At 38.6% G+C, this 26,845-nt stretch overlaps 1 protein-coding gene across 2 annotated transcripts in view; it reads left to right on the plus strand.

Moving 5' to 3' along the window:
- camkmt (calmodulin-lysine N-methyltransferase) overlaps window positions 1-26,845 on the plus strand; it is a 121,882-nt gene that overhangs the window by 1,158 nt on the left and 93,879 nt on the right. For both annotated transcript variants that reach the window (XM_042011094.1, XM_042011095.1), the window contains exons 2-3: window positions 13-191; window positions 962-1,026. In XM_042011094.1, coding sequence (XP_041867028.1) covers window positions 13-191; window positions 962-1,026 — 244 coding nt within the window. The remainder of the gene's footprint in view (window positions 1-12; window positions 192-961; window positions 1,027-26,845) is intronic.

Raw genomic sequence — 26,845 nt, forward strand, 5'->3', positions numbered from 1 at the left:
TTTGTCTCACAGGTGTTGCGTCAAAAGCAGGCCGAAAACCCAGAGGTCAAACAGGTGTCCGTTCGCAGATTTGCCACATTTGAGCTTTTCAGGAGGAAGAAGATTTTGACACATGACCATAGCGATACCTCAGATGACCAGTGGGTGGAGTACATCAGTGTCTACTTTCCTGAATACAGTGCCTTCCTTAGGTAAGAACACTTGACTCAATAGTCACACATTTTGTAATAATTAAAAACTGTAAACTAGTGAGTGTTACATTGATTTTATAATCAAAGGTAAAGGTATTCCTTTAGAGCAGGGATCTAACTCTGGTCGTCAAGGCCCACTGTCCTGCCGACTTTTGATGTTTGCTTCAACACTCCCAACTCAAATTAGGTGCTCAGTAGCAGACTTGTGCAGGGCTTGTCAGAGATAAATTTAATCTGTATCAGGTGTGTTGCAGCAGGGAAATGGCTAATCCCTGCAGGATATTGGGCCTTGAGGACCCTGGTTGGGGATCACTGCCTTAGAGTAATCAGAATTTTAATTAGTGACAATAATATAACATACAACACTCCATATCATGTTGGTAGAGTATGTGTTATAAAAGAGTTCAAATATGGACAAAAGCTGTGGAAAAATTTTTTAACCCCCCAAAATTTGGCAAATGTCAGTAAAGGACATGTAGATTTTGCACATGGAGCCTGAAAAGAAATATCCAAAATCTGTTAAAACATAAAACTATGAGTTATTTTAGGGAAACTGTTTTTGAAAACTTTAAATGTTATTCACCCAAATGGTCTCAGATTTTTAGTTTGCAAATTGGATCTTTTTTTTTGCTTTATACTTTTTCTATGAAGCAGTGCAAATTGTTATTAAGATTTTTGTTCCTTTGATATTCAATCTGGTTTCATCATGCATGTGAAAAATGCACTTTCCATATTTGCTGTGTAACTGACTATTACTCTGTATTCCTCAGAGACAACCTGGGACCTCTTCGAGTTAATGAAGTGCTCAACAGTTTTGACAACACTGGGAACGTCTGTAAGTACATATCGCTTCTTACTACCACAAAGTCATTGTATGTATTATTTAATTGTGTGTTTGTACAAGCACATGCAACCCTTCATTGTAGTCGATTTTACGATTATTGTTCCCTGGTTTTTATTGCTTACGAGCACCCACACTGACACATCTGGATTAATCCCATTTTGGGCACTGTTGGGTTGGAAGTGGGTGCTTCAGTCCCATCTCTTTGAATGCAAGTATGTGTCTTTTGTGCCCTCTAGAGTTATTTGTCATGTACTCATTACCTCAAACTGCTGTGTAATCTTCCCCGACTTGCCTCTTAAAACTAATTAGAGTTAATAAAGAGCTCTGATTTTGAAAGCATACAACCTCATAATATTTATACTTAACAAAGTTACAAACATAGGGGTAAAGTTATGCCTTATGATTGCTTGCTCATTTGATATAGATTTCATAATGATAGAATGTCTTTTATGTTCCTTTTAGAGCAGTTTATCATGTAGTCATTCCATTCCCGCTTCCCCACACCTGACTCTTATTAATGGACCATTAACGGTCTCTTACAGAATTTGACAACAAGTTATTTATGTCCATTTTGGCAGCCCGTTATGATCAGAATTACGCATCTCTCTAGTACTCTTACTGCATCAGTTTAAAGGAATATTTGGTTTGGGGTGAAAGGAAAAAAACAAGAAAAACATGACTCAGAGATTTGCACATAGTAAAATATGGATGGAGGCAGCAAAATTTGACACATTACAGTCTTTAATCTGATGTCAGTTCTCTGATGTAGTTTTTAAGGTTTTATATTCCACTGAGTTTACCTCACTGTGTTAAATTTGTCAAGGTAGGTTTGTTATTTCATGTAGATGTAAATCTTCAACACTGCTATTTGCATTCAGCTACACTTTTTTTTTTTTTTTGTTTTTAGCAATCCAGGAATGTGGTCTTGAAAATGGCATTGCCAACATAATTTGCTTGATCTGTGTATGCAACACAGTTTTTACTAAATTCTAACATGGAAATAGACCTTTTCAGCACTGCAGTATAAAACGTTGTAACTTTAAGGCACATAGTTAGAAACAACAAAGACAAGTCTATTTACATCATAATAAAAAGAAAAAAACATGGATAATCTAAATATTTGCTTAACTTTACAACCCTGTGACACTAAGATACATAGTGTTCAGTTATAAGTCTTAATGTGTTGTTCTCTTTGCTTGTTCTTCTGATATGTGATTGGTTTGGGAGAAGTCAAAGACTAGCTTTAACCATGCAGATGATTCCACAGGAGTAGGGGTCAGAGGTGAACATCATGGCTTGTGGCTACTTCATTGCATGCTGGAGTCAAAGTTTATAATTCATGACAGGGCTCAATAGCCACTCCCATTTTCAAACTGCTGGGAATGGTAATCCCTTTTCTTTACAGGTAGACAAGAGGATCAGTACTTTTCTCTTTGAAGAATGAAAAAGAAGAGGTCATTTCGTTTTTACCTTGTGCCACCTTTTGCAGAAAGCCCATTCAGTCTGTTCTTCATGGGCTTCCTCCTCTAGTATATACAAAGTAATAACTAGTATAAAGACTTTCCGCCTCACACAAGACATCCTCATGACCATACCCCCCCCCCCCCCCCCCCCCCCCCCCCCCCCACCCACATTCCTGTCTCTCAATTTACAATCCCTCCCCATCGCTCCTCTCATTTTTCTTTCCACCCCTCCATCTCGCTCAGCTGGAGTCATGCTTGGCCAGATGGGTAACAGAGTTCCTGACTTGGCCAGTGGATTAGCACAGCCGGAGATGAGAGCATAGAGGAAGGGAGAGGAGAATAGAGGGAGAAGGTGGGTGGGCATGCCAGAGGTGGGGTGTGTGTGTGTGTGTGTGTGTGTGTGTGTGTGTGTGTGTGTAAGCAGTGTAGAGCCACTAGCAAGGGGGACCTCGTTCCTTAAACAATGGGGCAACCATCTCCCCTCCTTCTTTCCATCTCATGTTTGGGACTAGTAATGCGTGAGATCAATTAGGATTGGTTGAGAGGAGGCTCTGAAAGGCCCAGGGGTGACCCTGTCAGAGCTCCAGGGTATATTCTTTAGGAGCGAGAATGAGACGGAAACACCTCGAAATACACAAACGTACACATTCTGACTTTTGTTTGCACTGTCATAGATATACAGTCAGGTGCAATGTTTGCATAACTCTATCACTGCTACCATGTTAATAACCACAAATTCACATCACCCACCCTTACACTCTCTCCACCTTTCCTGCTGTCATGATAATCCCCTACCCCTGAAGTGTGGACAAGCCCAAATCCTAGGGGTCCTTGTCCTCCTGAATAGCAGGCTAAAAAGCCTGGCCAGATTAGCCCACTGCATCCAAAATGTGTGGACTCAGCTTAAAAGTGCTACCCCTCTCAGCATGACCCTCTCTCTTGCTATTGTGATTGTTCCACTAGTGTGCACGTACGTGAACAATATGTTGTTTCTTAAGGCGAAGATAAGCCAGAGTCAATGATTTTATTTGAACACTGCTGTAGCAGAAAAGCATCTCTATGAAGATTTGAGGAACTGGAGAGTGTATCTTAGTGATGACATCGTACTGTTTAGGTAACTCGGACAACATATTGTTTTAGACATATTTGATGAAACTCATGCTCATTATTGGTGTAACTTCTTTTTGTATATCGGCCTGAATCTCAACACTCCATTAATTAATCCATTTTATGAAAGTACATGGCAACAAAGAAATTGAAAAAAGACAGACTAAATGAAATCTTTCTTAAAAAAAAAAACATAAAAATTTAAATCACATGATGTTGTTGTGGTTATTTTTAAGGGTCTAATTTAGGTTAACTTATCTGACCTATGAAGACCTTTTCCTGGGGTCCCTAGGTGTGTTTTAGGATGGGCATTTTGGCCAAATGAAAGGTGATGTTAGGTCTTATAAAGCATCCATGTAAAAAGCCTCCTGCACTGTGGTCGCCCAAATCTAATAAAACTGCAGGTATATTTGTAGCTTAGTGTGCGTTGCTAAGAAATGATTGGACCCCTGTCAGACCAGACTTGATCACTGAACTATTTGAACTCTGAACTACTGACCTTCATGGTTCTTTGGCTGATGGTGGGGGCTTGTAATTGTAAGAGAGCTTTGTACATGTCTTGTCTAGGATTTTAGGAGTACTTGTTTCCTGCTAGGGGTCAGGATTTTAGGATACAATACAGGTCCCTTGGGGTGGGGTGATTAAGAATTCATTACGGAATGTGTGGATGAGAGGGTTTAGAGCTTGTTGACGTTACAGGGTTTTTGCTAAAGTTTTTTAGACTGTGGGATTGCTTGTTGGGTTTATGTTTCACTCAAAAGTGACGGCAACTGACTAGTGTTCCCATACACAAACACACACCTTCAAGTATATAAACACACTTATTGTAATCATGTGTTAGTGTTTGGGATCCAGACTCAGTTTAACAGTTCTTATCTCGTTCCTATGTTTGTGTTTTTTGTGCCAGTTATGTTGTGGAGTTTTTGAAAAAGCAAGAAAAGATGCCTTTATGCTAAATGTCCTCTGAAGTAATAGAAACGCGGAGGTATATGTGTCTGTGTGTGTATATTAGTGTGTCTGTGTGTAAAATCAAGAGCCAAACACCCTAATGAAGCCTAATAGAGCCTTCTTCACTACAGCTGTCATTGTGTGAATGGCTACCAGCCTTTCAGGCTCTCAGTCATCCCTATTATCTCCCACAGACTTCACCTATCACCCCTGCTGGTAAATACTATAAGCCTTGAATGTCTGAGTGTTGTGAGTCAGCTTGGTGGGGAGCTGATCATTTCTGTGTGTATATCTGATATTTGCACAGGAAGATGTAGGCATATCAGTATAGCAGAGGAGACACATAAATACCATATCAAATAGGCCGAGCACTGCATATAATGGCCTCATGTTCTTGTCACAGTCTGTTGAAGAGTGGGACAGGTGTTTTTTTTTTTTTTTTTTAAATATAAAGGCTCTGTATGCATGTCTAAAATGTTAAACTAGTGTTTTTGTGATTACATTTGTGTGTGCACATTTGAACATGTGTATGTGTGTGGTAATAGGTGACCCCCGTAGCTTTTTCTTGTGCCAGGCCTTTAGCGCAGCCCTGTTTGCATAATTATGCTAATTTATTGTGCCATAGTGCTAATTAGACCTTGTTAGACAATAGCGCTAGACTGGGAGCTGGCAGACCCACACACACGCACACAACCATATGAACACAACCACACGCTCGCTCAGACTGTTGTGTCAATGACAAGATTTGCAGTCCCCCTCTGTGCTGTTTATAACATGCTTTCTATAGAAATCATTCTTCACTGGTGCGCTCTGGATTGAGTTCAGGTGTCTCTTACCATTTTTGATTTAAACTAGTGGTACAAAATCAATGTGAAGCCTGAATCTCACACATGCAGTTTGAAAATGTGTTACTGATGGTTCATACTTATGTTCTCATTCTCCCTTATTCCTCATCATTGTTTTACCCAATAACATGCACCTCAGTTTACTGTCAGATGCGGTATGTTGTTATTGTAAGTCAGTCCAAGCCCTGAGCTCTGAGGGAAAAGCAGATCAATGTTATAGTTTCTAAAATGGATTTTTCTAAAATATTGATTGCCAGAAAGTATTGCATTTTGAATCTCAAAATGTTTATCCTTAACTTGGATTTGAATCACCAACATATTTTAGGACACACTGACTGGATGCCTGGCATTAAAAGTAATAACAACTTGGATCTTTTGTTGAATGACAAAACCAAACAAGCTCAGTTGCTTTGCTGTTGAGCATGTTGTGCTGTGAGTAAGTTTATGACAAACTACATAAATAGCAAAGCAATCAGAAGTGATCTGTAAATGCAAGAAGCCACACCTCCCTTCAGAGTTTAAATTCCCTGCTGGCATTTTAGCAGTGTGGTTAATTTTTATGCTGGAAACATTTTCTTTCTTAACAAAAGGACAACAAGAAATTGTTTGGTTAACATGTCTCAATTAAATCAAGCGTATTAGACAAAGCACAGTTAAATGCCATTTTGTATGATGTTTTCTATTGTATGTTCTGTACAGTTGGATAGAAATGACAGACTGAAAACTGCTGTTCAAGAGCATTTTTAGCCATTGCCACAGTAATTGTTTCTAGGTCTATAATTTAACCACTAAACAGAAAAAGACAGTCACACAGTAAGTGGATGTGGTTTTTTTTGTGTGTATGCACATGTGCAAATAGTATGAGTGTCACTTTGTGGTGTAGGAGTGGGGGTTGGAGATACTGCAAGCAAGACTTGAGTGGCTTGAGGGCACATTGAAAGAGTCGCCGGTTGACTTAATTGAAAGTAATTGATTTTAGCTCCTGTGGCTTGGTCTACTGCATCCGTTCACTGGAGGGAACAAGAAACAAGGATTTGCCTGCAGTACCGTTGGGTGTTTGAAGCTTCTTGACACTTGAGAAGTAAACAGTCGCAACCTTATACCCAGGCACAACTTGATGCAGATGTAAGTTTATGTGTGTGTGCATGCACGTTGACATTCCCTGTTGTTAACCATCATTATGATTCTGAGCACAATAGGGATTGAAGGTGAGTTGTTGGGTGTAGCTTTGCTCAGGGAGTCCTTTCCCTTTATAGCAGGCAGTTGATTATGTGAATGTGAGCTTGACTGAGAGTGTGTGTTTGTGTGTGTCCAGATGCTTGTGCACTATTACCAGTAAGCGGGGAGGATTAAGTTCAGGAAATGAGTAGAGTGTTAAAGGGTGCTTCCCTGCCCAGTGCTCTTGCATTGTCACCACTGCTAATACTCAGCTAATTACAAGGACATACTTTAACAGGAAGCTCAGCTGTAACCCTCATCTCTCTGTGCCTCGTTCCTTCTTGTTCTTAGGTTACCCCTTCACCTTAGAATTTGGGGGTTTAATGAAAGAGAGGAAAAAAGAAAGAGTAATAGCAGGTCACCCTCCCCTCCCTAAAAGCTCACCCTCCCTCTGGACGGATACAATTATTGGATTTTTCTCCATTTAAGTCACCCAGCCCCTATATACCCCTCCTAGCAATGTCCCCTATGGTGTCTAAGCACAGCATACAGGGGATACTCCATGTAACACACACACACACCTACACACACACACAAAGAACCAGTGTTTGATAAGTGTAATAAACACTTGGAACAGTACGATCTAGAAAAGGAATTATCAACTAACTTTGTATATATGAAGTCAGAAAATATACACACATGCTAAAAAGCTGCAACAAAGATGAGGTAGTGCTAGTTGTGCTGTTAATTTCTGTGTATTACATATAATTGTACATTATTAGTTGCTATGCCAGTTTTTGTGGTAATCATTACAAGCAATCTTTTCTCTTTTTTTTTCTTTTTACCTTTTAAGAATTTAAACTTTTCACAATACATTTATGTCAACTCAAACATAATGACCAATTCAAAGCTATAAAACTTTTAAAAATATCTTTTGCTCCTGTTATTACTTCTAGTTATAGTATTTAACTATGATTGCAGACTTCCAGGCCACAATCTAGTTTAGATTATTTTACATCAGCCTTTTACAGGAGCACCAGCAGTCACAATGCTGAAAACCACTGTGGGCATAACTACACAGTAGTACAAGAGAGGGGGTCTTATTTTAAAATTGCACATCAAAACGCTGCTTCACAAATGAGATAGATTCCTGCACTCAGGGCAGGGACAGAAATCTTCATAGCTATAGATGAGCATTTTAAAATATTATAATACCAGCCCAAGGATATTTAGTTTTGTCTGTTGTGTGTGTGTGTGCACAAACCTAAATGTGCCGAGTGTGCTTCCATTAAAGAGCAATTAGTGTATGGTAGTTAATTTGGCTCTCTTCCCACTTGTACCCATCAAGTGCACCACTGTGTGCTTCCAAAGGCATGAGTGCATGAGCGCATTTGTTTATGCATTTGCAAATCTGTATGTGAAAATCCCTAATGATGTTTTAAAACAAATAGATGATTTATGTGATTAGTGTATTGGTTAGAAGTGAAGCAGCTATAGCAAATGGCTACATGGTCATATGGGAATAGCCTTTTGGCTCCACTCCAACATTTGTGTTTTTGTGTTGTGGTGAGTATTGCAGTGCTTTGAGGCTTTGTATTGATTTATCCCAAGGTAACACTGAAAAAGGATAACAGATTTGCAATTTAAGATGATTTTTTTCATATTTACAACACTGAAGCAGAAACTGTTTCAGAAGGAGCCATTCTGTTAAACAGTTTTCCCCACAGACAGTTTTATTGTTTCTATTCTATGCTTTCTAATAGATAGAAAAAATAGCAGTAAAGCTTTTGTGGAAAAAGCTTTGGAATGTGGAATCTTTAAATGATAAATGTTCATTCATTCATTCATTCATTCATTCATTCATTCATTCATTCATTCATTCATTCATTCATTCAGTCAGTCAGTCAGTCAGTCAGTCAGTCAGTCAGTCAGTCAGTCAGTCAGTCAGTCAGTCGCAAAGCCTTCGGTTTGGTTCTTGGGTTGGTGCTCTTGAGCCAAACAGTATCTAATGTTGTGCCTTTTACTTTATTTTCTGTTTAATTTACAGCGTCAGATGGACAAAGAAAATGTATTTTCCATATTACTTAAGGATGCACAGTTAGTCATAATTAACAATAAATCAACGCAGCATATGGGAGTCATTAGTACTTGAGCCTATTTTGTCAAAAAGCCCTCCAGAGAGATGGAGCAGCTGCTTGTCAGCCTTTAGCCTGTCAACATGTCTTTGCTAAAATGGCTAATGTGTTTGATATTTAGCTAAAGAGCCATTAATTTGCTTTGTGACTCACTGTGCAGCTTTAATGCACAAACTGCTAAAGTCACTTCTTCACTCTGTCAGTCTCTCCCTGTCTGGAGACTCTAAAAAGCCCCACAGGGGCCCTTAACTGTCAGTTGACTGTGCTAATGCTAAAGTAGACGGTAATTGATGTACCACATGCTAATGTTAGCAAGTGTTGGCCTCTGAGGGGAAAGCTAACAGATTTTTCAAGTGTCCCCCTGAGAAACTGCCCTAACCGCTAACTGCTGTAGCATCTCTCTGGGGTTCATGCTGTGGCTATGCTGATAGCTAAATGTCATATTATGCAATAGTACTCGTTGTTTTGGAGCATTATAGGAGAAAACTTGTGTGAATGTGACACATTGCAAGTTTTTTATTATTATTATTATTATTATTATTATTATTTTTGAGCAGTGCACAGTTATTGCAATGTATTGATAATTTGTGACATAATTTTATGTTTTTTTATTTTTTATTTTTTTTTATTGGACTTTATTTAATATTAACTGTCTTTTTTTTCTCATTTCTCTCATGTAAGCACACAAAATACACACACACACACACACACACGCACACACACACTTTTCTCCTGCTGTGTCTCTATCTGTCCACAGCGGGCCATGGCGCCACACATTTTTGTGTCTGCCCACTGAGGCTGAAATATAATCACTTTGACTCTTTCTCTGTTGCTCACATATGCAGTGAACGTAAGGAGGAGAAGGGAAACATCAGATGAATGAACTGACTGAAGTCTTTAGATGGAGATCCCCTTGGTTTTTAAAATCAGCTTGTACCTTTCAAACTCAGGTTTTATAGTACTGAGGTAGCTCATCGGCATGTGCTGGTTGTTCTTCACTGGTGTTCAGGGCTTGTTCTTTACTTAAAGTTTGAGCTTAGATTCCACACAGATTGTAGAAACGATTTCCAAATGGTTTCCTGCAGCCTTTTTATGTTCACTGTAACATCACGCTTAAAAAGGAGTGGAGCTGCTGTCATAGGCATGAGGTCACACATGATCAGGACTGAGGTGCTTTTGGACCACAGGAACTGTTTTTAACTCATAGAGGAAGTTCTCTTCAGTAGCCATCATTTCATCATCATGGTTTCATTTAAGCATTTAAACACTGACTGCAGCTCACCTGTACATCAAATCTCTTTATTTACCTGTATCCACTACAATATCAAAGGTTCTGTCTATATGCCTCATTTGTAGCAAATCTGAGGAAATATTAATAATGATGGTTGTTATGATGAATGGTATTTTCCATTATTAACCACAGATCAAGTTAATTATACCAACTTTTAAAAATATACTTGATGTTGAATCTGAGCTGAAATGGTTACTTTATTAAGTCATCGTAGCCAAGCAGATACATACACTAATGGTGCTAATTAATATTTTGAGCTAGGGTTTGTGCCTTTATCTATGATTGTAAATGGAAAGAATTACAAATATTTTTGCAGATGCAATTAAATACGGTATTTTTCATCATGTAGTAAAATATGTAGCAAACACATGATTACTCAAGTTAAATAAAATTAAAAGTATTTACCTCTACTTCTCAGTCTGGAGTTACAGTAAAGTTTAAAATCTACTTAATCCACATCTTAAAATACATTTAGAAGTTCTCAATTCATAAATGATAAACGGGTAACACCACTAACAACAAAAAGTGATACTGTTTAAAAAGCAGTTTCAGTCCCACAAAGCAGAGGTGTAACTTCCCGTGTAGATGCTACAGGTTCTAATTTTCTCGTACTGCTGGTAAGATTTTCTGTTATTGCTCTCTAGACTCTGAATTGTGCTTCTTTCCTCCCTCTCTGCTTTTCTTTCTCCACCCACCAGTGATTGCACATCATCTTCCCATCACCACCACAATCACAACAGTCCAGATTCTGTGCCAGTACGTGACCACAGCCAGTTTATACACACACTAACACATACACAAACTCACATGCATGTCCTGGAGGAGGAATACAGTCTGAGCTTTTATGCTGCTTTCCCAAGTGGCTGTTTTCGAGCACAGCCACAATGGAGGCCTGATGTGGATTTGTTTAGAGAGCTGGTTAATTGGTGGAGGATGCTCTAATTGCACCTCTTTCATGGTGTGTGTCTGTGCTTGTTTAGATGTGTGTATGTCACCTGGCCTTTGTTTGGACTGTGTGTGGGAAAACATTTGCTCAGCTACTGCTACACTACGCAAACACTGTAAGCTAAATAACACACACGAAGGGTGTGAAGTACCTAAGTACAGACTGGGAGTGAAACAAATAGAGAAAAAAGAGAGGATACATAAATAGTACACTTTATAATAAGCACAAACTCCTGGATGTGTGCAGCACGACTTGTTTGTATCTGTGTCCTTACACACTTTTCTGTCTTTTTTTTTTTTCTATCAGGAATGTCCCCCCAGCTGGGGGTGCTGTAAGTCTTTGTATGACTATGGTAATGTTGCATGTGTGTTTTTTAGTGTAGAAACCTCTGATAATTTGTAAATATTAGCTTCAGGCCAGCTTTAGGATGTGTGTTATCAAACCAGAGATATTGCATTTCCTAGGTGTAATAAGTATGGCACCACACAGGATGGATCTGTCCACCAACGTGGTGAACAGATTCAAGGTGAAACTTTCAATACAGAAGTAAAACATAAATGCATACTTCTGTGATGCAGCAGGGGTCACAGTGTTGAGTGTTGAAATTATGCATACACTATGACATAAGTTCACACAATCTCTCTCTCTGTCTCTATCTCATTCATACACACACACACACATACATATATATATATATATATAGTCAGCAGGGTGAATTTAAAGCTGTGAAGTTGCTAACTTCTAAACACAGAAGGAACAATATCTGATGAATATCAACCATCAGGTGAATGGACGGAAAGCAGGATTAGAATCTTACAGTTTATAGATTGTGAGGAGAGATAAATATTCACAATATGCACAATATCTTCCATCCTTGCACCTTTAGTGGTTCATTATCCAGATTTCTTGCCTATAAATTCTCCAACTTTGCACTCTTTGCTTGACTGTTTAGCATCACCTCTTGCGCCTGCACACTCCGCTATTGGGAGTTAAGGGGTCAACATCTAGTTTTACAGTATAATGTCAGCTCTGTAAATGTAACTATAAACGTGTGGTATCCACAGAAAGTCCAGAATCTTAGCTAACAGCTCAGTTACACCATTTCTGTGACCACCAAACACAGTTAAGACAACAAACATTTAAAAGACCAAGTACACAAAGTCTGAAAAAAATGTTAACACAAATTATGGCTCCTCGTGTTCACCTCATGGGATGAACACGGACCACACCTCTACTGAAAGCTCAAAACTTACAGATTCCATAACTGTAAGTTTAATTTTGCTATGACCAAGATTCACTGAACCAGAGGCAAAGGAAGCCCAATTTATGATTTACATTTGTATAGGCCTGTCACGATAACAAATTTAGCTGTACGATAAATTTTCTCAGAAATTATCGCGATAAACGATAATATTGCGCAGAGCGCTAATGTGTCATTTTGAGACCATTCTCAACTAATATAGTGACATATGCCGTAATAATGCAAGTACACATTTTCAAAGGTCAATAAACTAAATAAATAAAAGCGCCTTTTTCACTGTTGCATCTTCAAATAAACTCCAGACAAGTAGACAAGCATGCCGGTTTTAATGACGAACCAAACTTCAGCACTTTACATCGAACAAAAACCCGTGTTCTTCTTCTGCTCTTCAAAATCTACTGCTTGTGAAACAAAGTCATTCTGCCCTCTGTTGGCCTTATAAGTAACTACAACCCAGCAGTTAGCTGGGATACCACATTCACATACGCCGGGACACCGGCCCAAAAGTTATGCGGCCCACTGGGAATCCTCCCAAACCTCTCGATTAGCCGGCATTGCTCTTAATGTGTATTTTGTCATATACGGTAGTATATAGGCTGATTCTATTTGCGTAATGTGCCTGCGGATTACAGGGGTTATTACGGTAGACCAGGAAGTGGGGGCTTTGTACTGACGTCGTAAGCTAGAATGTGTGTGTTCTGCTTACATGTGGGAAGCAGCGAAACAATAAAAGAGGAGATGCTTGCATCTATTATTTACATATTTCAGCATGAGAATCGGAGGTTTAGCGCGAGAGCGTGAGAAGCCACTTAAATACGCAAGTCTCACGGCCATTGCGTGTTGGCAGCCGTGCAAAACAAATGCGGCTTACCGGCTCGTGCTGCAACATGCTGCAGTCAAGTGTGACACTGGAGAGATCACTCCGCAAGAAACCAGAGCGTTTAGTCGAAATACTCCATAGTGAAACCTATTGTCATACACAGTCTATGGTAAAGGGGGGACGAAAAAAAATTATCGCGGCCGGCAAACTTATCGTGCTCTTATTTTCTTATCGTTCAATTAATTGACTTATTGCTTATCGCGACAGGCCTACATTTGTAAAACATAGTCATAAAGTGTCTTACATTTGCTGTCTTGCCTTAAATCTTATATCCACCAGGATAAAACCGCATTTAGTTAGTCTTGATTACAACAGATGCACCTACAGATGCACCCACACAAATTCAGCAGGACAAGACATGAAGGAAGAGACATGGATTGCAAGCCTCTATATTTGGTTTCAATGTGTTAAAAAATAACGCGTTAGTGGCGTCTTCGTACGGTCGGTTATGGCATAGCTGACACTGGTGAATGTGCTCTTGCACGCGTCGTTTTGGTGTTGTGTTGCAGTTTCTCCTCCAAATCTGAAGGTGGCAGCAGGGGTGGTATCAGCCAGTATACTCACCAGGTTGGAGTTCTTTTGATGGTTTTCTTCAGTTTAGTAGGTATTTTCTGTTTTAAAACAATGGCATCCAGTATGTTGCAGTGTCTTCATTAGCGTGTGGAAGAATACAAAGAAATAATTCGATCAGCCTCTCATCAACTTGATCCATTGGATGTTGTTTTTAAAAATGGCGGTTACCACACAAATTCTGCGAGAAGATCCAGAAATCCAGAAACTCGTAATCCCAAATTGACCAATCATAAGGGAGTACTTCCGCATAACCGTCTACGTTTTTGGCAGGACCCTTCTCAAAAACAGTGGTAGGCAGATGGTAGAAAAGATATATATTTCAGTTATGCAGGGGCGGGTCTAGAAAAGTTTTGATGGGGAAGAGGCAGGGACACTGACCAGGAATCCTTCGGCCAGGTAGGGGCACTGACCAGGAATCCTTCGGCCAGGTAGGGGCACTGACCAGGAAAAGGGGGGCACAAATGAGATATATATTTTTTAAGATCTAGATTTTTATGAAATATTGAACAGATTGTTGCATCTAAATTGATAATCTAATGTAAAAAAATTGATGAATTGATGAACTTCTAAACAGTCAATGATATTTACATTTTTATCAACAGTTGTTTACTTTGGGTGATGCTGCTGTAAGACTTTTGTCACTGCTGCACAAACACTCACACTTCAATGACAAAAATAAAATGTAATCATCAGTTTTATCAGAGTTTCTTCATCAATGCTGGCTGTTTAACTTTTATGACAGATATTATCACCATAGTGACAGTTGGTGAGATGATGATAAATGAATTCTGCATTATGAAACAGAACATGGCAGAGATGATTTAGGGCAATATACGTAAGTACATTACATGCTGCATTTACTGACCCTTGGACATCTGACATTTACCCAAGGGAAGGTCAGTTAACGGTAAATATTTGTAAGCATTGTCCCTTTCTGTTGGCACAATACAGTTAAAATGGGTTTGTTGATACTATAATAGTGGTAATAAATGAACAGAAGATGCATTGTTAAATGCAGTTGTTTTTATGTCAAACATATATAGCACTGCCTTCTCACTGTTTATCATTATGCATTTATACTTGTTTCTCAGACTTTGGCTAAATCTGTCAGCATATATCTGCTTTTATCTCTGCCTTTCAGTTTGCACTCATTTGCATGTAAACTTGGCAAAGAAACTACTAACAGAGGAAGTTTGAGTGATCACAATATTCTCTGGCAGTTAAAAAAATGGAAGTAAAATAACTGTAACATATATAATGTTCCAAATATTAAAGTTTTCAAACAATTAAAAGTAAGCTGTCTTTTCACATTTTCTTAACCTCTTCTCTTTTATCCCACTCTGTTCCATGCTTCTCTGTCATTGTGCATTGAATTGAATTTAGACTGTCCATCTAAACTTTTAGTCTGTCCAGGTCTCTTAAGTCTTGTCTTACCATTCACTGATGAAAGCTGAGTTTATATGTGTGGATTCCTGTCTGTGAGAGAGAACACATGGTGTGCTCTAAGTGGGCCATAGGCTTAAAGCTAATCAATGACTTCTATTTAAGCCTATTCTCATTCTGCAAACACACATACATACATCACAACACTTTGTTGATCAATTGAAAATAAGTGTCATTTACTTTTCCTTGTCTGCTAAAGGACACAATGGCTCTATCTGCATCTCTCTCTTTTGATTCCTTATAGTTTTCTTCTGTATTCAATTTTTGCTGTGTGGTATTATAAGACAAGGTTTGTTTGGTCTTCTCGTTGCTTATGCATGCTTCTGTGTTTGTGTGTGTTTCTTTGCTCTTGTGTGTTTGCAGGGTCAGTCTAAATGGATGTATTATTAGTAACCATTCTGAGTTTGGTCACTGCAGTTCTCGAGGAAGGCTATCAGATCACTTAAGAGGCTACTTGGTCTATGGCCTAAAGCTTTCTGTCTCTCCTTGTATGTTTCTTTCTGTGTCTCTGTCCGTCCTTTAATGCCCCTCTTCAGCACACACAAAACCCCCAGCAGCCATGGCCATCACCCCTTATCTTCTCTCTCTGCTGCTCTTCATCTCTACCACCCCTGTCCTTTACCTCCGTTGGGGAAAAAGGACAAGGTCATGAAAATAAACACAGAAAAGTGAAAGTGGACGAGAGAGGGAGAGAGACAGAGAGAGCTGAAATGAACCATCTCATTTGGACATTAGCCTCTGGGCAACTGTGTTGAGAGGCTAACTAGCCTGACGGATAATGCCCAATTGTGTATAAAGCATTTTTTAGCTTCAGTTAGCTGGCTACTTTGACAAGCTATTACTGGAAGGGATGAAGTAATACACGGTTCCTTGGTTGGGTGACCATTTGTGCATGCAGGCTTGTGTATGAGTGTATGTGCGTAGGACAGGTGGCTAACTGACCTAGAGATTCAGTGGCATAGACATTGTTTTACTTACACCTCACTGGTGCACTGAGTAGTGTGTAACGCACACAGATGCATGTTTATATGTGTCTTGACAGCATGCTTACTGCACTATTTCCATTCGTGCGTGCGGAGTGATGGACAACATCACTACATAGAGTCAGCTCTTTGTTCTGCATATGAAGCTTGTTCATTTGAGTGGGATGTATAGTGAGAGGTCCCTTAACCCCAAGTGACTCTGTGAATGCTGATAATGAAACCTTTGAATAAGACCTATTGTAAGCAGAGTAACTGTATTCCACAAACAGAAATAAGCAATCCTTGCAAAGCAGTTTACCACAGAATATCATTTAACCAGCGATGCTTTAAGTGCAAGTATTTCTTTGAATGTGTAAAACTCGCAGAATACCTTGCTAGTGTTAATCTTGTTTCTTTTTCTGAATGTGGGCAGAAATGTTATGGAGGTGGTTTCCACAAAAGCCAGATATCAAAGAAAAGTGTAAAAAATGTAAGTTGTATAGGAGCTGTACAGCAGTCAGCAGCACCATCAAAACCATGTCCTTGAATTTCAGTCCAATTATCTGCTGGAAAATCTTGGATTTTGGGTTTCATTTGATAATCATGGCATATACTATGGTGCACACTGCCTGTTGAAGGCCAAACCCTCCTTTTCTTCACCATGGCACTTGCAGAATAGCTGGAAGAATATGAGTCAGATGTGTCGACCTGGATAGTGGCTAGTTCACCATTAATCAAGACAAACACAATTGTCATTTTATGCTCTTATATTTTTCTTAGTTCTGATGTGATCCAGACTCCTTAACAGCTGGTGTCCACTTACTAAAAATGTTTAGCCCAAGTGTATCCTATATTTGCAGCTTTGTTTAGGCCCATATTTGGCCTTGATTTACAGCATTGACTCTATTGGAGTGTGCCTGCTAAAACACAGCCACTTATGGTCCACAAGTAGCTTGCTGTAATCGATTTCAAGACGGACTCATTATATTTGAACCACTTTTGGGCCACACAACACTTTCAATAATCCTCATCTAAGCTAGGAAATGACGCCAGGCCCACATCTGGTACACACAACACTTGCCATTAGTTCCATTGAGCCATAAGTGCCATAGGTAGCCCATTTTAGACCCAAAATCGTCTGCTATTTGGGGAACTTCTTGAACTGTAATTGTGTTTTATTATTCTTTGGCTGTACATTGTGAGAAATTCAGTTAGATGTGTATTAGAATCAAGAAAGTAAAAATGCATTCAGCAACTTGAAGGTGCTGTATTTGAAATTAGTTGAGCAGGATTTTCTTAGTTTTTTTTATCCTAAATGTACAAAAATCCTCATGCACACGCGAAAGAGGAAATGAGGGGAGAAATTAAGACAAAGGATGTATCGTTACACTGTTATATGTGTAATCTATTGTGCTGCCATTGAACAGCAACAGCATGAGTTTGGCAGTAGGCCATGTACACACATGCATACATACACACACACACACACACACATGCTGTGCCTCCAGTTGGGCTGTAATAGATGGTGTGAGTGTATTACTCGCTACAGTCCAAGTGTTAAGTGCTGGCCTGGTGTGTGTAAGATCGATGACAGCCAGGCGACCCCTCATTCTGACACACACTTCCAGGCACACACATAGACACACAGAGTTGTGACACATAGCCTGAGGTCAGGGGTCATACACAAACATATCAATCTCTCAAATGCACACAGACATCTCTATTTCTGTGTGTATATATGCCTGTATCCTAAAACACTTTGTGTCTATTACACTTGCACACACACACACACACACACACACTAACACACACAGAGCCATGCATATACCCATCTTGTCCTGCGACTGTAGGGAGGGGCCTGCTGTCAAGCACCGGTGGTCCATCGATACTCGGGCAGAGCACTAATGCCTGCTGTCTGCTGATGGACGCTGGCCTGCCTCCAGGGACCATTAAACTCAATGGGACACAGACAAACACACACACACATAGACAACACACATGAAACCAACAGACACATAAACAAACGTGCACCCAGAAATCATAGTACACCATAAATACATGTAGCACATACATGAATACACATAAACAGTATTCATGCTGCTGGTTTTTGATGGGACAGTATGGGGCAGGGAGAAACTACAGGGAATGAAATGGACCAGTGAGAAATGTTTGATACCATCCTTTAAATGGGTACTGTCAGGATTGTGCTGAATTTCCTTTTGGTATTACAAACACAGTTGGTATTAGAAATAGAAATATTAATGAAAAAGTTCTGGGCCAGTCCTGCAATAGAGGTCTTTGATATAAAAAATCTACCTAAAATAATTTTATTAACAATGTAACTGAAGAAAATGAAATGAAACAAATACATATGTAAAAATGGTCAAAATTACTCCATATTTATGCTGTCTTTTAAGGTCTTTAGGAGTAACCCAAGCAAGATGTTTCTAACTTTATGTGTTGGAGATTTTAGACAATCAGACTAAGAACATGTATTGTTTCTGATATTTGCACTGCTTGCACACTTATTTAGTAGGTGTTTGTTCCAGCCTGATCTCCTTTTACATTTTCCAATTCAAAACCTTTATTAAGATGATTACATTTATGTTCAAATTTATAAAGTATTATAGTATTATATTATAGCAGTAGCATCTGTATTATATATACTAGTGTAATGAGGGCTGATATATTCTTAAATGGTTCAAAATTTATATTTGAAATAATATATTATTATTGAGGACTGACAACAAGACAAACTAGCAATGTGTCAAAATCCAATAAAAAAAAGCTGATTAATTAATTAGCTTAATTAATTGAGTACTTGTGATGATGTGAAAAAAATGTTAAATGTCACAAGATTGACAAAGGTAAAGAAGGTAGAAATATGTGCAGATGCTCAAGATGAGGAGTCAGTACTTGGCAGAGAAGTACCTAAAAACAGGTTTTTGTATAGTTTTATGAACAGATGGAATAAGAGTGACCCTTAATGGAGCAGAAAGATGAAACTGTGGTAGATCACAAATGGAAACAGGGCACCACTTTGAATTAGGCCCCAGCAGAGTAGAGGAGAGGTGCTGGTACGAGGTTTATAATTAATGATGAGTCAGTTGATCCTTTTAGATTGAAGGTAGACTAATAACTAACCTGTAAAACAGAAAGAAATCCACAACATTTGATAAGGCTTTATCCACCATGCAGAACAGTGCTCCAATGCACACATTCAAGTTATATGTAGTCTTTGCATTACTTGCCAAAGAAGCCTTGAATAAGCTCTGGCACCTCTCCTATTACTTTTCTTTACTTTATTGTGACATTTTCTTCATTCTCTTTTTCAGACCACTATTTTTTTCAGCACCAAATCCACCCAATTTAGCACTCTCACAGATTTGTGTTACTCACTGAGTGTTAGGATCAGCACCTTTTTAGGTGAATTAGATGAGCAACAAATGTTCTGAAGTCTGAAAGAGAAGAAGATGAGTAAACAGGTGCCTGGGAGGCTCTGAAGTGGAAATGTAGCTGGTTCATGTATCTGAATTCTCTGTCTAAATCAATAAACTGTTAAGCTGTAGCATTATGAACAAGTTGAAGTTTACAACGCAGTTAACAGGCCTTGTTTAGGTCACTCTGATGCAATGTGCCAAATAATATTTCATAGTGATTATTATTTATCAGGGGAAGCAACAACAAGTGCTGTGGATTTGGTGAGAGAGCTGTCACCCACCAAACAGAAGGCCGGCTGTTATGATCTTTAGCCTTCTTCAATTAGAATTTTTAACACATGCTTCTAAAAGGCCTAAAACATCAAAACAGATTCATGCAGATATCTGAATTTTATAAATTCCTCTTAAGATCAGTTAATTACCATTTACCTAAAAACAGCACAATAAAAAAAGCACCTCCCTAGAGCTTACAAGTACCACTATTAGTAATTAAAACAAGGAGAAAAAGGGATTCCTAGAGCTCTTAATGGTGTTTGGAGAGAATTCCTTTTAGATGGAAAAAAGACGTTTTTGGCACAGGATGGACAAGACACCTTCTCAGAAGCCTGTGTTTGTGCAGTTTGAGGCTACATGCTTAAAAAGTCATCTTTTTGTGCAAGTTAAAGTGTAAACATTAGAGATGGGGATGAGGATGGGTGAGTAACATGTAAGTGATGAAAACAAAGTGAAAGATGATGAGCAAGACCAACAGTGAAACAGTGACAACAGTGAAAGGACACCTTGAGAGAAAACAAAGAAAGAGATGGGTCCTGACAAGAGAAGAGGACTGTCTGTAGATTTGCCTGCATCAAATCCAGGCCCCCATGGGCATCATCACAGAGCAGGCATATACAAACACACAAATGTACACACAGATGCACAGTGATAACCCATCAACACTGGCCAAGTGTTGTTTAATCCAACCTGACTTGCACTCGACAGAAAAAGCAAATTCACTTCCACTCACAGTCTGAAAAACGAAGCGCTCTTCACATAAATGGCAGCGCTCTGAATTACCTCGTTTATGTGTGTGTCTGTGCCTGCTGGCACGCACACATGCACACACTCTACAGCTCATGTTTTATTTTTGCGATGATTTTTCAGTGTGTCTGTGCGGGTGTTTACATGTATTGGTGGTGACAAGCTCTTCAGCAGTACCCCCTTCATTGTTTGACAGGCAGATAGCTGGGCTGCTCTGCTCCCTATTGTTAGGGGGCTGTCATTAAATCCTGCTTGTACAGCCTGTTATACTGTCTGTGTGTGTGTGCCCCAGTGTTTGCATTAGTGTGTGTGACATACAGAGTTAGCTATTTTTGCACCTTCTCATCTTCATATGGCTTAATCTGAGAAGGTTTTTCTTTCGTTTAATAATTTTTCATATACACAGGCATTTGCTATATGAACATGCAGTACAGTATGTGCACAGGTGAGTGTGTGCATTGGATTTGTTTATCTTTGCCACAATGAGACGTGGAGGGGGAGATCAGGCTGACAAGCCATTGTTTAACAAACTGGTAGTTTGTCTGCAGCGCTCCACTGTACTCTCCTCTTCTCTCCATTGTTATGTGACTTTTCATTAAGCCCTTGTTGGCCAGTCAAAATGTGCAGGAGTGCTTGTTACCCACAGTGCTGTCATTTGTGGAGAGGAGTAGGTGAACCGAGCTCACACATACGCACATAGACACACATGCAGAGATACAAGAGGGCAGAAACACAGAGTGGTACTGCAGATGTGAAAAATAATTTTTGCTCACTATCTATGGTGCTCAATGTATTATTAACATTTTCATATGGTGCTGTTAAAAAAGACACAAGCTTTGCTGATGAATTTAGGAAAACTGCAGTGTTGAAAGAGCAACGAAGAAAAAGACTTTGCAAATACATGTTGACAACAAAGGTAAAAACTTGGGAAAGAGAATCCATTGTCCAGTTAAATGAACCCTTCATCAGCAGACTTCAGGGATCATCTTATGAAGTTTTAAATCAGTTTATTTTCTGTTTTTACAGGTTGTTACATTGAGCATGGAATTGTATAAACCAATTCTCTTTTAGATAAAAAATTAATGCTGTTTTAAATTACCCAGAAACAAATTTTGTATTAAAACCTCAAGAGGAAAATCACTTTCCATTAAATAGTATTTTTGTTCAGTTATTTTCCCTCGGTTGTTTTTTATGTACTGCTGAAAAGATGCTTTTTGGAAAAAAAGAATCAGTTTTTATCCCAGGTTGCAGATCCCTGCAGGCGAGGTCTTATTCTTAATAATCTGATACCAGTTACACAGATAAAAGGGAGTTGTGATTTAAACATGAAATTAAAAGATATTATGCTCAAGGAAAAGTCTAAATTGAAAAGGAAATGGTTTATATTTCATCTTTTGAAAGTTTATTTGTCTTTGCATCGTCCTGCAAACTATAATTGAATACAAGGCGTAGCTCAAACATGGACATAGATCCTCATCCAACATTCCTGATATCACATGAATGGGAAGTTTGGATGTTTTCATTTTTCTGTAAAATCTGTCGATCACCTGCCCTGCTGCACTGGACCCAGAAGAACAACAGGCAGACAGCCAGCCACTCCAGCATCCCTCTCTGGTCCTCTTCCTGTGTCACAGGGGACGAAGACAAACTGGTGACATCACTTCCTGCTCAGGACAATCATACAGGAACAGGCCAGGAGCCTCCAGAAGTACGGTCCTTGCCATAACAACCCTGACCACAACCAAGAACACACATATACACACATAATAACCTGCATATACACAAATGGACACTATTGTTAGCTCCAAACTGTGAATAAACTCTGTTTATTGACATAATTTTGAAGCATTGTATGTATCTGTCTACTTGGCTGTCTTCCCCCTGGTCTCACTTCCTTTTCTGTCTGGTTCTTATTTAGTCCGTTTAACTGCTGTAAACTTCTCTTTTAGTTTTGAAATCCATTGACTTTGGTTAAAAAAAATCTAGCATCATGCTGCCACAAATGTGGAGTTACATGAGTTTTCAGTCTTATACAAGTTACTCTTCAACTAAACTAAAATATGTTGATTAAAAGAGCTAGTAGACACTTTGACTAAGGAAATATTTAATATTTTTTAAAATATGACATTGAATGCTAAAATATTTTCTATGTGACTATAGTGTCACCAATCTTTTTCCTTTTTTGTGGTCTTCATTGTGCCACACATGTTGCTTTGCTAGGGTTTTACCTTAGCTCCAAATATGCATGCAAAAAAGCAATATATCAATACTAAAATACAGGAATTTAATTAAATTCTCTCTTCAAGTCTCTTAATGTCAACAATCCTAAACTTTGAACTTCTTTTCAGAAAAAGTCAGTCATTAATATAGAAAGTAGCCTATAGCAATATAGCAAGATTTTTTTTATTTCCTCTACATAGTTAGATGTGGAGTTTTGTTTTATGAGACATAAAAAAATAAAAAAATAATTTGTATGTTTGTATGCAAGGCCTTAAGTTTCCACCGTGCAGCTTCCCTTACCTGCAGTACCTCTTCTGGCCTGAAGGTGGGAGCAGTGGCTGCAGTTTGACAGCTCTGATGAAGCTGAGGAAGACCTATATCACACACACAGAGCAGCTCCCTCAATAACGAAACACTTTTCTTGATTGGATATAAACAAAACCTAGGTAGGAAATGCAGTGAATATCAATGTCACTCAAGTTGTTGACTAAGTAGTTATTTACTGTACCATTTTTAGCTGACTTTGGATTTAATAAGTTTAATGAAGCGTGGGTTTTTTATGTTTTATTAAATTTCTGCAGTAATCTAACCAGTGTAGTAAGGAGTAAATTAGAAAATAAAAGGTCATACACTGCAGATTGGCTTTGATGTATGCTTGTATTTGTGCTTTTAAATAATTGACCTGTTATAGATCACTTTGTGGTCGCTATCAATCAATACCGCCAGGTCTTGGTATTCTTGGGTGAGAAGAGGAGAAGGAAAGAAAAAGAGGAGAAATATTGATCATTTGCAGTATGCATCGAATTCCAAGTTCACCTGACCTTCCAAACTGCTGGCATCAACACCACAGCAACCACTGATGTCCCTTTCCCCTCTTGCTTTCTTCACGCTTCCTCACTTCACTGTCCTTTGTCTCAGCCTTGTGTAGATTTTGAGTGTGTGTGTGTGCGTGCCTGCATGCGTGCATGCTTGAGCTGGAGATAAAGCCTAAATTGAGCTGTTTTGATTGTTCACTGAGAGTGCCTGCAGCACACAGCCCCTTGGCTGAGGAGTACACACACACACACACACACATATACACATGTGCAGCCCTGCTCCAGTCACTCTACACTTGTCCTCCGCTGCTTTTTATTAAGTGGTGTTGGCAACGGCGGTGAAAATTCTTGTAATTACTAGTCAGAATAACTTTCTGTCTCTGGAAGGAAGCAGGCTGTTTGTTAACACTGATTTCTGACGCTGCACATCTTAATATTTCATTCCCATTAATCGGGGCATACACATCTTGTGTTTTGGGGTTAGATTATCTTGAGGCTTCTCTACAGTGAGGTTGTTTAGTGGGAGGATGACTTAGAACAAATATACATTTTTAATTTTAAGACATTGGCAAAAATTGTTCAGATAATCTTTGATTATCATCATCTGCAGAGAGATGGAGTTATTCTAAGTTTCTAAGTTAATCCCAGCAACACTCTGTCTGCTAAATGATACATGTGAAAGTACTGAGAAATAGCCCAACATTTCTTTCTTACATTTATTCATGCATATTTTTTTCTTTTTATTGTGTTCTTAAGTTCTCAAGGCCTAAGCTACAGATAATAGTTGTACATCAAGTGCTATCCATATAGACCTTCAGTAAAAAGTCAATGGTTGGGTAAGAAATACCAATGTTATTCATAAATGCACAAGACTGCCACACATTCGGCGAAGAGATGAGATCAGAAAAGAAAAAAATCAAAAGAACAGATGGCTTTGCACATATAAATCTTGTGCAGGTATAAAAGAAGCTTTTAGGACAGATTGGTCTAATCTAAAGTGTAGTAGCTCTACCATGAAAGGCTTTTATTAAACAAGGTAGCACAGACTCATATCTTTTCAAATATAAAAGAAATATAAGTAATGTCCTCCTTAGCAGACTTCTCCCATAAGAATTCCTTTTCTTATAAGATTTTTAAAGGCCTACTGGCATGTTGAGCATCATAGTTGTTCACATTAGTTGAGCTGAAAAGAGTGCAGATGTTTGTGTCCAGTGATACTGGACCATAATGCAAATAAACTCTTAAAACAAACTGCACGCAAATGATTTGGCAGAATCACTTCAGGAGAGGGAGTAGAGTGTATGTGAACACATGGATGTTTGCATCTGAAAACAACTGAACTGGACATTGTTGTGTGTGTGGCAACACACATACCAGAAAATACACACACTCCAGGGATGATGTCTGGCTAGGTGGATAAAGTAGTGCTATTGTAATTCGATAGATGGCTTTCCCTAAGATAATCTGCCTTAAACAGATGATCATTTTGGGAGTAGATTTGATTGATGTGGGACAGACAGAGAAAGAACAAGCGAGGGGAAACAGAGAATGTGTGCATTTTAAGTCTGTGTTTGTGAGTATGTGAGAGGAATCTAGAGATGCCAAATTCAAAGGACATGTATGCTGAAGAACATCATTTTGTGCCAGATGGACTCTAAGCCATGCTCAAATTGGGACTTCTCTCTCTATCCGTCTCTGTATCTCTTCGTCTCATCATTGTTCCTTTGACCAATCACAGTTACCCGTATTTTGTGTCATTCCTTTCATAGCGTCTGTGATGTTTTGGGCCTTTGCACACATTCATGTTTGACTCACATCATTTCAAAAGGGTTGCTCTCATTTCCTCTTAATGCTTCTGTATTGACACACTTTACCTTTTTTCTTTTTATTTTTTAGATCTTTTCAACAGTCAGAAACATGTAGTTTAACTTAAGGTCAACTTGCTCTCTCCACCTAACCAAGTGCCATATATATTTGTCTTAATTAAGGCAATAGCACTCAGCTTTATTTGGGATAAAATTGTATTTGGTCTAGTTTTTTTCTTGCTAACCAACATCCACACATCTTCAATCCCTTTGTCATCTCCTCTGATATAAATGGTCCACTCATCAAGAACGGGACAGAATATATAAATAAGAAAACGAAGAGTTTCAACTCTGTGCAGTAGTTCAACTGTGTATTTTTTTCCCCTTTTGAAGTCTTTCTGTCCCTGTCTTATTCTCTCTTCTTGTTCCTCTCTGTCAACATAATCCTGAGCTCAAGCCCCTGTGTTGCCGTAGAAACATCAATAACATTCCTGCTTGACAACATCTTAGTGCATTAAAGTGATCGTAGGGAGACTCAGCCCAACAGAAGTGCACGTATAGTAACGCACACACTGTCACCCATGAGAGGGATTTCTGTGAAAATGGCAACAAATATTTAACAGAAAGTAAAAAAAAAAAAAAGTAGTGAAATAGAAGTTGCTGATATATAACATTTAAAAGCAAGCTAGCTGTAAGGACTGAACATACAGCCTCTTGTATTTAGTTCATTACATTTGGGTTAAACTTATTACAAGAATTGGTAATAATATTTAGTGATCGGTACTGGAGTCTCATCCCTGGCAGAAAAATAAAACTTGTCAGTGTGCTCATCTGACCAAGATATGTCTTAGCTTATGTTGTGTTTGTCTGCAAAGACTTTTTACTTTTACTATTAAAATAGAATATGTGATTAAATTTTAATAAATCCCCTACATTTTTTTTATTCTTTCGTTGACACTTCACACGAAACAGGCCAGTCACCTGCCAACTGAATGATCAGTGTTTTGATGAGATATTCTAATATTCCTACCATTGTGTGAGTGTATATATGATGAGACATGCAGTAATGAATGGGTGGTTGCAGTTTTTACTATACATACTTTAAGTGGTTAGTGAGAATAAAAAACAAACAAACAAATGCTTATCAAAAACACTTGGCATTGATTTTTATATTTTAAAAACTATATATTCTGTCATTTTCTTTACCAGAAGGGTCTTGTTGTGTTAGCAACATGGTAATTCCTTCCAGGTGAAGCTATGCTACTCAGTGACCTTTGACCTGCCCGTGTCAGGAAGAAGTCTTGAGTATGCAAGTAATGATTAGTTTGTCTATTGATTATTCTGAAAATGATTGTCTCAGATGACCTGATTGTTTATGACATGTCACAAGATGGTTAAATATGTATGTTACTTTTTCCTGAAGTGTGGATTTAAATTTGAATTTATTTATTTGACAGGGACATGCACAGCAGTACATTTACCTTAAAGGAAAACATGT

This window comes from Melanotaenia boesemani, chromosome 16 (genome assembly GCF_017639745.1).
Source record: "Melanotaenia boesemani isolate fMelBoe1 chromosome 16, fMelBoe1.pri, whole genome shotgun sequence".
Lineage (NCBI taxonomy): Eukaryota > Metazoa > Chordata > Actinopteri > Atheriniformes > Melanotaeniidae > Melanotaenia > Melanotaenia boesemani.